This window comes from Bidens hawaiensis, unplaced genomic scaffold, assembly GCF_021521415.1.
Source record: "Bidens hawaiensis isolate Kalapana, Puna unplaced genomic scaffold, B.hawaiensis_p1.1 tig00035964_1, whole genome shotgun sequence".
Taxonomy (NCBI): Eukaryota; Viridiplantae; Streptophyta; class Magnoliopsida; order Asterales; family Asteraceae; genus Bidens; species Bidens hawaiensis.
In genome coordinates, this window is record NW_027496272.1 from 31,714 (window position 1) to 49,836 (window position 18,123).

Sequence of the window (18,123 nt, forward strand, 5' to 3'; positions counted from 1 at the left end):
CCAAACAATTATATTATATTTGGAAATTCCAACAATTAAGTTATAGAAATATTCTAGATGAATAAACATATATACACTTTCTTTAAATATTTTATTAGAGGGGAAGAGGCACTCATGGGTATTACCCATGCATCGGTCAATCCCGTACTACCATATCATTTCTACCCTCATGTACCCACAAACCACAAATTCACCGGCAGCATCTACCCACAAGTACCCTAGAACTTTTTTGTGTTTTTGTTTTTTATAATAATAATAATTAATTACTCATTTATTTTTCCAATTGTTATATATTCTTCAAGACAAAGGTTTGCCATGACTTGCAATTTGGCAAACTACCCACATAGTTAGGGGTAGGTTTGCCATGTGGTAAAACTACCCATAAGCCTTACTCACACTAGTGCCCCTTCCCTTCTTAGTATGTTATAAGTTACCTTTGAATGCATTTAAATATCATGATCTTAGCATCTCTCCTAATCACACGTGTCACCATCCAAAGTTGTATTTAAAGAGGTTTTTGGAGATTTATAAATTATAAAATGTTGTATATCATTATTTATATTGTCACACCCCGACCAAAGGCGGCGGAACATGCCGAGGTGTAACGATTGTCCATAAACACATGACACTAATTAAAGTGACAGTATTTAATAAACTCATTTCATTTCACAACATCGAAAATGTCACATAACAATTATCCATAAAATAACCATAAACAAGATATCACAAAATATGGCAAATTTGATATTGTTCATTTTTACTAATATCCTAAGGTCTTTGATGTCGTTTTCTTCACAATCATAAATCAACCAAGATGCAAACCTGCAACATTTCATAAAATAAAGTTTGTCAACACAAAGGTCGGTGAGCAATTCATAAGTTTAATCATATTAGTATATAATAAAGATAGCCACAAAACTTGCATACGAAACGATAAATAAAAGTGGTAATTTGGATAAATAGATATCGCTAAACACATTAGCGACACCTAGCTATAAGGGGATGCCAAATAGTCTAGGATTTTATAGTTATCGTTAATTGCATTACGTTAACGACACCTTGCTATAAGGGGATGCCAAATAGTCTAGGATTTTATAGTTCCACCAACCAAAAGCGATAAACACATAGGCATATAAGCATAGAACACCAAATCGAGCAATTATTTAGGTAAAGTATACAACTACGTTTGTGGTTTAAGATTCAAATATAAAACATTTTGTTGAATAAGTATGAAATGTCACCCCCAAAATAAAAGATGGAAAATGGGGTATGAAGTACTCACCTTCAAGTAGTAAACTTGAAAGATGATAATTTGGAGATTTGTTGGAACGACGAGTTTAACGCACAATGCCTAAAAAAAAGAAGTCTTGAATTTAGAAAGGTTGTCTTGAAGGTCTTTAAACAAAATAAATGTTGAGAAATGTAATAATTAAAGTTCAAGGTTTAAAATGTAACTATTTAAGAATTTATAATAATAACCCTTTAAAAATGTAAGTTTGCTCGAAACCGGGTTAAAGTATCTAACCTTAATATTTACTCAACCTATGTTAAGTAATAAGGTGGGTAAAATGCAAGAATGCAAATCCCTTTGGAATAAAGATACTTAAAACGGTTTTTTTTTATCGAGTGTTCGGGTTGTCGGTTTGGGTCTTGATAATTGGTCAAACCCAAAGTCAACTTTCCAAAATATTGAATGTTATGAGATAACTCAATAAAATTTAATAAGACTCAACCAAGTATGTAGTTCCATTGTTTTAGAACTAATGTTGGTGCATGATGTCAGTAGTTCAGTATATAGTGTCTGTAATCGAGTTAGTTGGATTAGTATTTTGTAATAAGCGAAGTTAGCTCACAAGTTCGCTTATATAGGCGAACTTGTAGAGTAAGCGAAGTTAGTGACAACTTCGCCTAAACATGCTAGGCGAAGTTGTCGTGTTTATAAGCTGTAGGTTACGGCTTGTTTAGTGGGGTTATTCATTGTATCGAGTTTACGAGTCCAGTGTTTGTGGTTGATATCACGTGTTTTCGGTTGCAATACAACGTGTCTTTGTTTATTGTAACGTGTGTTTGATCGTGTTAACTCGTATCGTCTTCTACGCTCGTAACGTCTTACGTAGGGATTCCGCACCTACGTAGAACGAGATATTCCATGTAGATCCGGCTGGGAACCTACAACTAAAAACGCACGTTAAGCAAGAGTTCGGTTTTGTCGGTCCAAACTTTGTTATGAGATCAAGTTGGATCCAATATTTCCAAGTACCTAAGAAAATATTTAAAAATCAATTTGTAACTATTTTTAAAGAAATATACAAGTTTTGATGGCTAAAAAAAACACACTTGTGTGTCTTAAGCGAGTAAGAATCGGTTTGGTTTCCACATGTCCAAACACTAAAGAACTTGTATAATAATGTACAAATAAATAAAAAAAATACTTTAAGTTTTACAACCAAAAGTTAACAATAAAGTCTTTAAACAAAAGTTCGGTTTTCGGTTCGGATCGTGTTTCGGGTTAAGACCGAGGTAAGATTCTACAAACCCATAATCATAGAATTTGTAAAAATGATTTTAGAAACTTAGATCTAACAATAAGTATGTTTAAACAATTATTTAACAAAACTAGTAACAAAGTTCGGTTTACGGTTTAGAGCTATTTACGGTTAAACCGAAGCATAAACTCTTAAAAACCCATAACCATGGAACTTGTAAACATGACCAACAAACTAAAATAAGCAAGATCAATTGGTATCAAAGCTGAAATTCTTCAAGGGAACACCCAGCACCAGCCCATTCTTGACGATGTAGTTCATTTTCCGAAGATGAATATGCCCCATTCTTCTATGCCATAACTCGGACTCCGATTCAGTTGCTTTTGACAGAAGACACGATTCTTCTGTTGCCATCTCCGTCGACCTCATGTCCATAATATACGTATTCTTTTCTCTTGGAGCCTTCATAACTATCCAATCCTCTGGTACCTTGAAACCAGGATACAGCACGATCGCTTCATTCTTGGTAAAGAGCACAGTGTAATCTTTGTCACAGATCTGCGATACACTCAGCAGATTATGCTTCAGTTCTTCAACGAAATTCACTTTCTCTAAAGTCATTTTTTCATTAGTCACCGTCCCAATTCCAGTAATCCTTCCACCGCTCTCTCCAGCAAAACTCACTCTTCCTCCCTGAACAGGTTTCCATTCGTGTAACAAATTCTTGTTACCCGTCATGTGCCGGGAACAGCCGCTATCCACAACCCATAGATTGTTTGCAGCCCTGTTCAACTGTTCCTGCACGATTAAAGCAGAGGATTAAAATCTGGGGACCCAAGACCTATTGGTCTTGGGTCGATACATCCCGTACTTTGGCTGTCCAAAGTTAGTATCAGAATAATTTCTGTAAGTCCTAAAAGGATACCTTCTTGTAGATTGACTATGAGGCCATCCAAACCTTCGTGAATTAAATGAATTATTACTTATGGTTTGGTTGTTAGCAGTGAAAAACTGAGATCGTTTTCTTTGAAAAACTGGATTAGTCCAATGTCTGAACTTTGATGAGTTTTCATTTTTACCATTATTGTACTTACTGTTAGTTCTGTTCTCAGTTTTCGAATGCCTCACACCTCTGAATCTCTGCTTCAGAGGACAATCAGCAATTAGGTGTCCTAATTGATTACATCTGAAACAACTCATGTGTTCAACTTTCTTTTCAATAGTTGTTTTAGATGTTGAGGCTGCATTACTGCCCGTTTGTCTCACATATGGTGGGACATACGGGTTTAGTGGAGAATTCTTTTCATTTGATTTATGTTTCTCTCCACTTTTTGGTAACACTGCCTCTTCTTTTGTCTCACTCGACTTGGATGACTTGTCCGAGTTTGATGAGACAGGACTAGGAACAGAAATCTTAACACTCGAAACAGGCTTACTTGTTTCGCCTTTACTAACTTCTGGTTCTTTAATAGTAACCTTAACCGGAACTGTCTGACCAAAATCAACATCAACAGATTTCTGATTACTAGGATCATAAGTATAGTTATGATTGTAAGGTGGTGGAACTTCATGATATCCAATTCCTCCTCTTTTAACTAGGGAACCTTGATCACTAACGAGGTGATCAAGTATAGCAGAGGAATTTCTAAATTGCTCAAGTTTCCTGTTTAGTTCCACCACTACATTATAACTTTCGGATGTTCCCGTGGTGGCTACCTCATCTGCATTCGGCCTCCCACCCACTACATTCCAACTTTCGGCTTCTGAGATTGTATCGTTGCCGCCTCCAACTCTTACTCCAATGGAGGTTGTGGTAAGATTTATTGAGTCGACGGTTGTAGCGACTACAGGGTTGTCAGTGACGATACCACCTGCGGTTACGTTTACGCCTACTTCTGAGGTCCCGGTTACATTGGAAATCCCTCCTCAGTACACTCAAGATATATCACATCTGAGGTTTGATTTCGATGCAACCTTATCCGATTCGGAGAGAATAGCAGCGCTTGAAAGGGTCGTGGCAGAACAATCAAGGGTAAATCTTATCCAGACCCATGCTATTCAGCGCCTCGTTGCAGAGAATCAGATACAGTCGTCCCTGCTGATCGAACATGGCAAAATCATTGATGCTTTGAAGGCGTTCTTGGCATCTCAGGGGGAGACGAGCTGTAAAGGCGATGAGCTGAGGACTAAGAAGCGTAATGATCGAGACGATGATCCTAATGCATCGAAAGGTGCAGGTGGAGAGTTGCCAAGAACTGAACAAGCTCTTGGGACTTCCACATCTCAGGGGGAGTCAACAAGTGCAGCAGGCGGTACAGGTGATGATGTGGTGGTCGTGAATGTTGAGGAGATGGATGATGAGTTTATAGGTGATGATGATGTATTACCAGTTGAAGAGATAGAGAAGATTGGTGCAGAGATTGTTATTGATAATGATATTGAAGAGGGAGAGATAGTAGAGGAGAATATTGAGCATGAAATTCCGGATATTGATAAGGCAGATATGAGTAAAGATATGGGAAGTGATGAGACGGAATGGGAAGAGCAGCCAAGATGGAAAGAAGGCTACGCTCAGTGGTTCGTAAAAACGAAGAAACCGGCGGTCCCTACTATGTTTAAGAAGAGTTACAACATTAGAGGTTATGCTGAATCGAGAAAGGGGATTATATGCTTGATATATGATGAGCAGTTGAAGCTCTTTGTGATTAAAAGATATGATGGTGTTCAGTACTTCAAGAGGATGTTGAGATCGTTGAACACGTTGCCAGAGTGTGAAGTGAAGGACTTAGCCAGATTGGGGTTAATAAACATGAGTGATGATAATATGGCTAGAGTCATTGGAAAGATTGTTTGGAAGGAAAGTATAAAAGAAAAGAAGTTCGAGCTGTTGAAACCACAAAAGGGAAAACTTATTGAAGACAAAGATAGAGGATTGAGAGCAGATGGCAACCCTTGGATGATTATGAAGTATAAGCCGATCCGGTGTTTAAAAGAAGTGCCGATGAAACAATTGCCCAAGGATGTGCTCAAAGATCTAAAGTGGTGGTATGTAGATTGTGAAACAGCTGAAGCAGTAATGGAGGACGAAGATGAACAAGAGCTGCTGAGAGTGTATGATCCGATGCATCTAGTGAACTTGTCTCAAGCTGATCTGCAGGTGCTGAATGAGAAGAAGATATTTTATATTCCTGCTTGGAAAGACGAAGCGAAGAAATATCAAAGAGTTGTTTCGGTATGTGTACGAGAAGGAGTTCATGCTTGAAGATGAAAGATACAAGATTGTTGAAGATTACCAGACACGTGCTTGAAGATAGAGATATGAAGCTACTGCCAAGGGGAAGTCTGTTGGTGCATGATGTCAGTAGTTCAGTATATAGTGTCTGTAATCGAGTTAGTTGGATTAGTATTTTGTAATAAGCGAAGTTAGCTCACAAGTTCGCTTATATAGGCGAACTTGTAGAGTAAGCGAAGTTAGTGACAACTTCGCCTAAACATGCTAGGCGAAGTTGTCGTGTTTATAAGCTGTAGGTTACGGCTTGTTTAGTGGGGTTATTCATTGTATCGAGTTTACGAGTCCAGTGTTTGTGATTGATATCACGTGTTTTCGGTTGCAATACAACGTGTCTTTATTTATTGTAACGTGTGTTTGATCGTGTTAACTCGTATCGTCTTCTACGCTCGTAACGTCTTACGTAGGGATTCCGCACCTACGTAGAACGAGATATTCCGTGTAGATCCGGCTGGGAACCTACAACTAACAATGCACGTTAAGCGAGAGTTCGGTTTTGTCGGTCCAAACTTTGTTATGAGATCAAGTTGGATCCAATATTTCCAAGTACCTAAGAAAATATTTAAAAATCAATTTGTAACTATTTTTAAAGAAATATACAAGTTTTGATGACTAAAAAAAACACACTTGTGTGTCTTAAGCGAGTAAGAATCGGTTTGGTTTCCACATGTCCAAACACTAAAGAACTTGTATAATAATGTACAAATAAATAAAAAAAATACTTTAAGTTTTACAACCAAAAGTTAACAATAAAGTCTTTAAACAAAAGTTCGGTTTTCGGTTCGGATCGTGTTTCGGGTTAAGACCGAGGTAAGATTCTACAAACCCATAATCATAGAATTTGTAAAAATGATTTTAGAAACTTAGATCTAACAATAAGTATGTTTAAACAATTATTTAACAAAACTAGTAACAAAGTTCGGTTTACGGTTTAGAGCTATTTACGGTTAAACCGAAGCATAAACTCTTAAAAACCCATAACCATGGAACTTGTAAACATGACCAACAAACTAAAATAAGCAAGATTAATATGTATGAACAAGTTATATAGATGTATATATATCAAGGACGCGAAGTCCTCCATGAAGCCTTGCCTTATAAGGTCCGAAACCTCACCGGCCGGAATCGGAGAAGTAACTACCAAAGGTAAACAAGGGGTGTATATTATATATATATTGCACAACCATAAACAAGTATTAATAAGGATACATAAACTAATTAAGATAAAAGACTAAAAACTTTCATGAACACTTAAGAAGATAACTTTAAATCTTTGATGTTTGAGAGAGTTTTTTTTTTTTGAAGTTGTAGCAAGGGAAAATGAAGAGGAAATGTGGTGTATCTATAGGGTAATGTTGGTGGTCAAATATGGGTGTGAGACACAAGAGTTTTCATGCAAAATGGATCAAGACAAAAACACAAAATAACAAAAAATAATAAATAAATAAATAAATAAAAATAAAGGTAGGATTTTTTCAAGACCCAACAAGTGTGAAACAATGTTGTAACATAAATCCATCATTTTGAATATAACATAAGCTTCGGTTTACAAATCGGGTCGGTTTACATAATAAACAAATACAAAAACGAATACAAACAATACCCGAAATTAACGAATGTCACATATATATTATTAATTCATAAGGTATGTTATTATATATATTATTAAATTTAACTTTTTTGTTGTATTTTTTAATCACTCGTGTATCACAGGGGCTCTATCCTAGTATTTTTAGAAAGAAGTAGAAATTTAGAATATTTTTAAGGAATTGAAATTCATGAATAGGAATTAATTTCATCCAAACTTAAATTAACCTAACATCCTCTTCCTCCCATTCTTCTAATTGCCTATTAAACATTGAAGATTTTGTTGGTTTGATTTAACCCACATAAGTTGGATGTTGTTTAACTTGAGTTGGTCCAGTTCTATGTTGAGTGTTGATATATCCACCACATTGGCTCATCTTGTTCAATCATGTATAGTCTTTGTTCTTAGGTTAAGGATCTGTTTCAGATTTGCATTGTTGTTTCTATTGTTGGTTTTTTCTTTTTCTTTTTCTTTTTCTTTTTAAGTTTCTTTCAAGCTAAAGAAATATAATTAGTAGACGCGATTCCTCTTTACATTGTAGACACTAAAACTCATGTTTATAATATATTCATTTAGGATAATCTAAAGTTTTCATGTCTTATTTTTATTTAGGATCTGAACAAATGCTTAATCTTTTGTTTACATTATTATTATTGTTATTCATTCATTCATGCCTTGTTTTCATATTTAGGATTTGAACAAATGAACTTGAAGAAACACTAGTAATGGGTATTCTCACAGGTGGTCCGTGGTCGTCGAGATTCCAAGCCTTGAGAGTTGATTATGGGATGTGTATCTGTGGATAAGAGATAGAAAACAAGCTACGGATAGTGGGTTAGAAGAGAGAGATGCTCTAAGCTTAAGAAAGAATCATCATCACCTTCATCAAGGTCTCTCTGTGCATAAGTGTAAGCACAAAGTGTGCTGTAATGGAGAGTGAGAGGATCCTTTATCGTTTGATGTGAGGTCCTGTTTCTTGCCGAGCTCGCTTGGAGGTGAAGACTTGTCGTTCGACCATGTGTCAAGGTCAGGTTGGGTGATCTTTGTTGCAACAGGTAACAACCGTGGTGGAGATCGTGGGTGTCAATTTACGTTGATCCCACCTCTTTGTACTCTCCTAGAGGATTCGTGCATGGTGAGAATATACGTACCGCCATTCACATTCTATTGGCATTTTACCCTGCACGGTCCTCACATTCTTCCTCGTACCTCTGCCATGAAGTTTTTCTCTTTCCTCTTATGTTTCTGGTACGGGTTCGTGTTTGGTGCCATACCTCATCAGAACTCAATCAGCCGAGTAATTTCTCTCTCTCTCCCCCTCTTTCTATAGATAAGCGGGTTCTTCTATCATTCTAATGAAATAAGTTCACTGAAGCCAATTGATCGAATTCTGTTTTAGATTCCTATTCCACTCCAACCGGTATGGAACTCTTAAACTTTCTAAAACTATCTCTACAATTAGGTGTTTCTCAATCTTTCCATTTGCTCCCTCGTGTATAACGGTTGAGTTCTTCGTCTCACGGTTTGGCTACTATAAATATATATTTTTATAAATATTATAATAACATATATGCATACACAGAAATTTAGCCCGTTTACAACTTGACAGAGACAAATAAGAACAATAATAACTAACGTTTTATAATACATACAAAATTTTAAAATTTATATGCAAGTTTTGTTACTAGTTTTTTTACCACTTTTTAGTTTTCATATATATTCCCATAAAATTACAACAAAAAGTACCTGCAGTTTTATATTAAGAATAAAAAAAAACAAAGCTCAGTTAGGCCTATATTTCATCTAGAGAGAACAAAATAGCAATGAACCCATCAATTGCAATGGCGATTATCATCATCATCACAGCTTACATGCACCAGCCGGGAATCGAATCCGGGTTTGTACCGTGGCAGGGTACTATTTTACCACTAGACCACTGGTACTTTGTGTCTATACTTATAATAATTATATTTAAAGTAAGAAAATTTATCTTTTGAAAAATTTTCAATGAGCTAAAACTGATATAATAAATATTTATAATGAAGTCACTAAACTTATTGCTATATTTTATACATTGTATAAATTGCAATTTCTAAAGAGATTTTTAGATTTATGAAACTTTTTTCACTCACACATTAATAATTTCAAACACCTTTTTAACTTTTTAATAAATTATAAGTCATAAGGAGATAAAAATAAGGAATTCCAAACACCTCCTTGATTTTCTACTAGTGGCGGAGTGCCTCTTTGCTCGTTATCTTCAACCTTAAAGCATTCATACACATACACCGTAATTTCGAAAAAGGAAAGCAAACCAAATTAATGATCATAACTGATTTTTAACCACCATGCATTAAAACCACCTATCCGCATTTTTGTTAGAAGAGAAACTAAATAACGTTTTTTTAATCCCGGATTTAATTCAACTCAACAATCACCACCTACCACCTATTTAGTTGTTTACATTGACGTGGCTCCCTTACTTTGAAAAACCGGTCCAGAACCAAACCGATGAACTGCTCTCTCTGGATTCACTGTTCTTGTCGAACCTATTTTAAATTACCATATAATATTAAAAATAATTTATATATATATATATATATATATATATATATACACACCCCCTAAATATATAGGGGAAGTATAGAATGAAAACTCATTTGACTTGTGAAAACCCGTGAAAACCCAATTTAACATCGGTTTTTTTTCACATATAATAGATGTTGTTAGATTTAATACAAAACATCGAAAAATAAAAAAAAATGTTTTGCTATTTTTTAACAATTTTTTTCTAAATTTTATATATGTTTTTAGGAGAGAGAAAAAGTTATATTTATGTTTACATTTTTTATTAACTTTAATTGTGGAGCACAAGATTTGAACTTTAATTAAAAACATGTGATTGAGAATGAGTTTTTACAACTTAAGTGGGTTTTTATTTTAACCTAACCATATATATATATCTAACTAATATATTAAAGCAATGCATGCTCCACATAGCTTTTAAATATGTCATCCGTTTGAGATGCCAACTAATCAATTTACATTTATACATATTTCATCAAATGTAGAATATCAAACTGTGCAAAATACATATAAATACCCATTTGGCTTCCTTTTTGATTTACTGCTGGGGCAATATGGGATGTAATATTGTTTTCCTTTTAACCTTAAAGTGTCAAGTAGCACAAAGTGATCTAACCAGGTGCCAAGTGCCACAACAATCTTTTTATTTAGGACTATTGGTTTTTATTGGTCCCAAGTATTTCATTTTTGTCGGCGCTGGTCCCAACTATCACTTTAACTGCCAACAGTCCCAACTTTCACACATGTGTCTGCCACCAGTCCACGACTAACCGAGTACTAACTCCGTTATGTTTTGACGTGTCCATCCTACGTGTAAAAAAACCTTGACGTGGCTGCCTGCGTGTATATTAATAACAAAAAACCCTTCTCCTCCTTGAATATATAATAATATCAGCAGATGGCAATTTAATACATATCCCCAAATCGATATCTCCAATCGATCGAGAACCCAATCGATCAAGACCCCAATCGATCGAACAGGTTGCAAAATCTGTTGTGGGGCATTTGAATCATCATCTTCAATCGATCGAACAGGTTAGAAGCCCTAATTTTAACAATGGATAATCAAGTACGTATTTCCTTCCACACTAATGGGGCATTTGAAGTTGCACTACCGATTTTAAGGTATGTTGGTGGAAAAAAAACTTCATTAATGTTAGATGTTGACAAACTTTCATACTTTGAGTTATTGGATTATGCAAAGGATTTTGGTTCATACAAATCGAAAGATGGTCTTTGGTTGTATTGCAAGATTCCTGGTGATGGTCGTTTAAAGCTATTAGTTAGTGATAAAGAAGTATTTGAGATGTTGTCTTTGATTAGTTCTAGTTCCAGGTCTGCACAAGGTTTGGTTTTATATGTTCAAACTGATAAGTTAAGGAAAACCACAACCGATACTAGTCACCCTCAAGCCCAGCCAATTAACTCTCCTGCCCAGCACATTATCTCTGATGACCAGCCCATTAAGTCTCCAGCCCAACCCATTTTCTCTCCAGCCCAACAAAATATATATGAAGCCCAGCCCATTAGCCAACCAGAAGTTTGCTTGAGCCCTAGTTCAAAGGTTAAGAGGTACTCCAAGCTCACAGCTAGAAAACAAGTTCCACCAACTTCAACACTTAAATCACCAGCTAAGGTTACTAGTTTATCACTTGGATCTCCAGTTAAGGTTAAAGACACCACACTTAAACCACCACCAATTGACACAAATAAAGATGAAATAGAGAGTGGTAGGTCAGATTTAGAGAGTTTAGAAGATGATGATTCTGATGATGAGTCTTATAAATTTGATGATTTGGATGATGATGGATCTGAGAAAGATGATGATGAGTGGATAGGTTCAGTTGCTAAGTTACAAGAGGTGAATGAGGAAGATCTTGAAACAAAAAAGAAGTTACTTGAAGAGTGTCTAAAACAATCCGCTGATGCAATTAAAGAAGCATCTAGTAGTGCTGAAGATTCTGATGCTTATAGTGACACATCTGGAGAGAGTGAAGATGATGACATAAGAGGGAAGAAACAAAAAAAAAAATGTTCTAGTTGTAAGTGAAGAAACTAATTGGTCTAAGTTTAAATGGGTTGTTGGGATAAAGTTCCCCACTAGGGAAGCTTTCAAAGAAGCAGTTTCAAATTATGCTGTCACAAATGGTAGAAATGTTTACATTGCTACAAGTAACAAGAGTAGAGGGGGACGTGTAGGTGTCAAATGTGTGGAAGGGTGTCCATTTAGTCTATATTGTTCATTTCACAAGGGCAAGAGTTGCTATATGGTTAAGACTGTTAATAGTAAGCACAACTGTCAGAGAAACATGGTAAATAATAGACAATTGACTGCTAAGTTTATAGCTAAAGACTTATTGCCTTTATTCAAAGCTAAACCTCTATGGAAAGGTAAAGAGATCCAGGATGCAGTTAAAGAGAAATATAAGGTTCTTATACGTAAATGGTTGGCTTACAATGCCAAGCATTGTGCATTTAAGATGCTTCACGGGTCAATGAGGGAGCACTACAGTAAAATTGGGTCCTACATGGCAGCTTTGAAACAAATAAATCCAACTTCAACCTTTAATTTAGTAACTGCTCCACCAGGGTTTAATACCCAGGACCCAGGTTCAAACTTGGAGACATTTTTTAGATTATTTGTGTGTTTTGATGGGGTGAAGAGGGGGTTTTTGGAAGGTTGTAGGAAGATTTTGTGTTTGGATGGTTGTTTTTTGAAGACCTTTTTAGGTGGTATGTTGTTGGCTGCAATTGGGAGAGATGCTAATGATCAAATGTACCCTATGGCATGGGCTGTTGTTGAAGGTGAGTCTAATGATAGTTGGGAATGGTTCATGGAAGAACTAAGAAAATGCCTAGATGTCCAAGATGGTGGAAAGGACTGGACACTTATTTCTGACTAACAAAAGGTATGACCTTACTTTGTTAATATCTAAGTTATAAGTTGTAAGTTCTAGATGTCTAAAGTTTCTCTATATTTATATGACATGGATTAGTGAATGCTGTGTATTTGATTTGGAAAAATGCAGAGCATAGAAACTGTGCAAGGCACATCTTTGCAAATTGGAAAAAGAAGTTTAAGGGTAAAGAGTTAAAGACATATTATTGGCAGACATGTAGGGCTTATAATGAGCCTGACTTCAATGATGCTATCAAGGAGATGAGAGCAATATCAAATGATGCAGTGGATGATTTCATGAAACAGAATCCTAATTGCTTTGTAAGGTGCTTTCTTAAGGGTAATACATGTTGTGATGTCATAGTGAGTAACATGGCTGAGACTTTTAATGGAACCATAGTTGAGGCAAGAGCTATGCATATTATAGACATGTTAGAATCAATTAGGCTCACAACAATGACTAGGATAATTACTAAGCATTCTGAAATGTTAGCTGAAGATGTGGTTGTGTGCCCAAGGATACAAAAAAAACTTGATAGAGCAAAAAAGTGGGCCCATAAATGTGCAGTGTTCCCATCAGCATATAATGTGTTCCAAGTTAAAGATTTTGCTGATGATCTTGCTGTGGACTTGAATAACAGGACATGTTCATGTAGAAAGTGGGACTTAACAGGTATGTTAACTATCGTTCAATAATTCAACAATTAAGTTATTTATGACAGGTCTTCCAAAGGTGAATAACAAAGATTGTATTTACAGGTATACCATGTAAGCATGCGTGTTCAGTTGCTGGGTTTCTTGGAAGAAATGCTTGAACAGTTTGTTAGTGATTGTTATCTTAAGGATACATATTTAAGATCATATTCATACACTATTCCACCCTTGCCTAGTGAAAGGTATTGGCCAAAAGTTGATTATCCTTTGGACCCTCCTCCCATCAAAAGTCAACCTGGAAGACCAAAGACAAAAAGAAAGAAAGATTCCCATGAAGTTCCTAAGAACCCATGTAAATTGACAAAACATGGAGGAGAAATGAGTTGCAGCAACTGCAAAGAAAGTGGTCATAACATTAGAACTTGTACAAAGCCTAAGACATCTAAGAATCAAGCCACATCAGAAACTGTTGCAAGGGGAAGGTCAACAAGGTCAACTCAAGCCACACTAGAAAGTCAACCAACACAGCGGTCAACAGGTTCTAAGAGGCCACGGAGGATGACAAACGAGTCAAGTCAACCAACACAACAATCAACAAGTTCTAAAAGGCCACGGGGAAACACAAAGGCCAAAGGCAAGGGGAAAGCTACTTGATGGTTTATGGTTAATATATGACAAGGATTATGTTGCAGACTTCTTAATGTTTAAGTAATGTATTTTGGAATGTTTAAGTATTTTAATGGTTAGCTATGTCAAAAACTTATGTTTAAGTAATGTTGCAGACTGGTTAATGTTAATGTTGCAGACTTGTTATTATGCACAATCTGTTATGGGCATTTTGGTCATATTGTGGTCATATTGTGATATTGTTATTTTAGGCATTTTGGTCATTTTGGTCATATTGTGGTCATTTTGGTCAGTTTGGTCATATTGTGGTATTGGTCATATTTTGGTCATTTTGGTCAGTTTGGTCATATTGTGGTATTGGTCATATTGTTATTTTGGTCATATTATAGTCTGATATGCAATTTTGGTCATGCAGTTGACTTTATGCACAATCTGTTATGTAGACATGAGCACTCATGGTGGGTTTTATGTGCTCACAAAACACACAAACCAATGTTTGCTTGCTTTGGTAGATTTTCTTTTTAGTTTCTATTTATTAAATGGTAGATTTTCTTTTTAGTTTCTAGGTGCTAAATGTTATGGGCATTATGGTAATTTTGAAGTCAAGTTTAGTCTGATATGCAATTTTGGTCATTTTGGTCATATTGTGAAGTTAATTTTGACCATTTTGTGCAGTAATGTTACATAACATGCTAACAATCAGTTCTTGATTTGGTTGCATAAAGTGTTACATTTTCTTGATTTTGGTTACCAACACATTGTTACAGATTATATGTACTTGATAGCAACAACATCCATTACAAATCAAGTCTATTTATGGAGAACAACAACATCCATTAACATTAATACAAATTACATGAAATTGATAGCCAAGGGGTCCCAAGAAAACATCTTACATTCCACCATAGTGCTATAACAACAATTGCTAAACCTAAAACAACATTACTCTTCCAATTGGACCTTTTCAATGAGAGTTGAAGCTTCAAATTCTTGTTCTCTTCTTCCAACACCATGTTCTTTAGCTTTAAATTTTCTATTTGCATCTCTTTTATCTTTTGATCTCTTTTTGAACTGTATTCCTTTAAGAAGACATCAAAATCTTTTCTCCACATGAACATTTTGCAGTCTTGATTCTAGCCACAAAAGAAGAAGGAATTCATGTAATAAATTTAACTTGAAAACAGTAAACTAGACAATGTACTTACAGGCCATAAACGGCAGCCGTAGAATTCATCCCCATTTCGAGAACTTCTATGACCAGCAATCCTAGAAACTGCAATTAAATCGTGGTGGCAGTAGACATTGCCCTGTAAATCAATTTTAACAATTTTAGGGTTTCTCTTACTAGCAGATGTACAAGACGATGATGAACTCATTGCGAGTAGAGTGTGATTAGGATTAGGGCTTAGGAGTGAAATCGATTCAATGATTGAATTAGGGTTTTAATTTGGGGTTGTTCTTGATCGATTGGGTTCTCGATCGATTGGAGATATCGATTTGGGGATATGTATTAAATTGTCATCTGCTGATATTATTATATATTCAAGGAGGAGAAGGGTTTTTTGTTATTAATATACACGCAGGCAGCCACGTTAAGGTTTTTTAACACGTAGGATGGACACGTCATCTAAAACATAACGGAGTTAGTACTCGGTTAGTCGTGGACTGGTGGCAGACACATGTGTGAAAGTTGGGACTGTTGGCAGTTAAAGTGATAGTTGGGACCAGCGCCGGCAAAAATGAAATACTTGGGACCAATAAAAACCAATAGTCCTTTTATTTATTATACAAGCATATAATCGGTATAATCACTAGGTATTTCAAAAACATATAGTCAATAAAAAATAGAACTATATAAAGCATACAATTATTACAATAGGTTGGCAACTCAAAATATCCATTATATACGGTGGCAATTTCGACCCTTTTACTTTGGAATGGATTGACTCAAATTACGTTTATTTAAGTTATTAGAAATATAAATTCTGTTAGATACTTAAACTTTTTGAAATAAAACTTTATACAATATTTTTTAATGAGAAGTACATTAAAAATTGAATTTTGGAGACAATGTCTAAAGTGGTTTATTAATGAGAAAAGAAGTTTTAAGATCGGTTTTATATAATCACCTTTAGTATGTTATATCTAGATTGAAGTACATCATTTTTAAGAAGTTTTGAAATGGACGGGTCGGGTTGATTGCAATAACTTTTTTCTAGTTATTTTATATATAAATAAATAGCGCATCAATTTTAAGTTTTTATATAAACAAAATTTAACTTATTTGACCCATTTGAAATAAAAGCAGTGTTTTAGAAACTGGATCGTACTGGTCGTTCAACCAGCAAATAAACCAAAAAATAAAAAACCCGCCAGTTATGTGCAAACCGGAAAACCTGCGTTGAAACGGCTAAAAAAACCTGAAAAACCAGTCGAGATAACATTATTTTTTTAAAACCTGAGTAGCTGTACACAATAGTTTATGCAGTGTCTAAGGATAAGTTTGATGCACTACATTGTCTTGTCTTTCATTCCTTGATTTCTCCCTAGAGCAATGTGAGATGAGATATAATTTTCATTTGAACCTTAAGGTGCCAAGTGGCACAAAGATTGTCTAATTAGATGCAGGTGACACAACCATGTTTTTGCTTATTATATTAAGGATTTCTTTAATTGTAAGTATAAATTACGCAAATGGTTCATTCAGGTCATCAAAGAAAAAAACTAGTCCCTGAGCTTAACTAAAAAGTTAACAGAAGTTAGTGTTAATACCCAAACTCATTTACACAATGAAATCATAGACCCCGAGTTTGTTACTACCCAAACCTATTACTTTCAGTAAACCATGTAAAATATTTGTACAATTAGTACCAGAAAAAATATAATTTGTTTTATCTAATATTTTTGAATTGAATCATCAATCTCTCCCCCCCCCCCCCCAACTACACTCTCTAAACTCATTAAAAAACTGACGGAGTTAGCGATTTTAATGAAAAAGATATTTGCTCCTCACTTAACGTTAAAAAACTGACGGAGTTGACGATTTTAATGAAGCTCAATCCTGTTACCACTAGTATCTTCTACATTTTAGTGTATGGGTCCACTCCAAATCTTTTATGTAGGTGCTCTAGTAAATTTTTGAAACTCAGTAATGACTTCATGTGATCCCGTACTTGTATGGAAAGAAAAATGATGTAATGAGAAAAGGCAAGATAGATGAAGAGTTAAGTGTAATTTGCACCGTGTGGTCAGCACCAAAATGCTGTTTGTAACCCCCACTTTCATTTTTGAGCTTCTGACACTCCAACGTTTGCAAAGTCGTCTTTTTTCACACATAAGACCTAATATAATAATAATAGTGTGTGTATATATTCATGAGCAAAGAGAAAGACAGTTGCCTACCCCAATATTCCGACGAACTCTTGTGCAGGGGAGTGTCCGGTGACTTGACTCTAGTTCAAAGTGGTCTATGTGGTAGTCGTGTTTGGTGGTGGTGTAGAGAGAGAGAGAGGGTTCAAAGTTTTTATATAACCAACCATTGGATGCAAACTACATGGGTGTAATGTTTTTTTCACACGAATCTAAAGCATCTCTAATGCTGGGTTAACGAGGGGGCTCAAACTGCATCGGTTTGCAGACGCTGGAGTTCTAGAAGCCCAAATATTTAATTGGGGGTTGCAAACTACGTTTTGATATTGACCACCGGGGTGGAAATTGCATTTAGATGGTGGATCCAGAATTTTCTTTTCCTATAGGCTCACCTTTTTTTCGGTGTTTAACTTTTGCACAATCAAACATTAAATTTTTCGAGCAGATCGGGTCGGGTCAAGTCCGGTTGGAAAATATAATATAGTACAATACAATAATGAAACAATATGTTAATTTTAAAAACACATAATAAAACAACAACGTTATTAAAAATGAAAAAAAAAAAGAATTACAAACAATAGGTTGTAGAGGCGTGATGTGTGAATAGGTCTAGAAGTAACCGAAA

At 35.4% G+C, this 18,123-nt stretch overlaps 1 protein-coding gene across 1 annotated transcript; it reads left to right on the top strand.

The window, feature by feature from the left end:
• The first annotated feature begins 12,258 nt into the window (after positions 1-12,258).
• LOC143588058 (uncharacterized) lies at positions 12,259-14,156 on the top strand. The gene is made up of 5 exons (XM_077069170.1): positions 12,259-12,559; positions 12,680-12,754; positions 12,979-13,521; positions 13,571-13,581; positions 13,635-14,156. The coding sequence occupies exons 1-5, from the start codon at positions 12,259-12,261 to the stop codon at positions 14,154-14,156; spliced, it is 1,452 nt and encodes a 483-aa protein (XP_076925285.1).
• Positions 14,157-18,123: the final 3,967 nt, after the last annotated feature.

Coding starts and splice junctions, on each gene's coding strand:
- LOC143588058 (XM_077069170.1), top strand. CDS start 12,259: ATGGTAAATAATAGACAATTGACTGCTAAGTTTATAGCTAAAGACTTA. Junction 12,560..12,679: donor GTTTAATACCCAGGACCCAG/GTTCAAACTTGG, acceptor AGACCTTTTTAG/GTGGTATGTTGTTGGCTGCA. Junction 12,755..12,978: donor GGCATGGGCTGTTGTTGAAG/GTGAGTCTAATG, acceptor GGAAAAATGCAG/AGCATAGAAACTGTGCAAGG.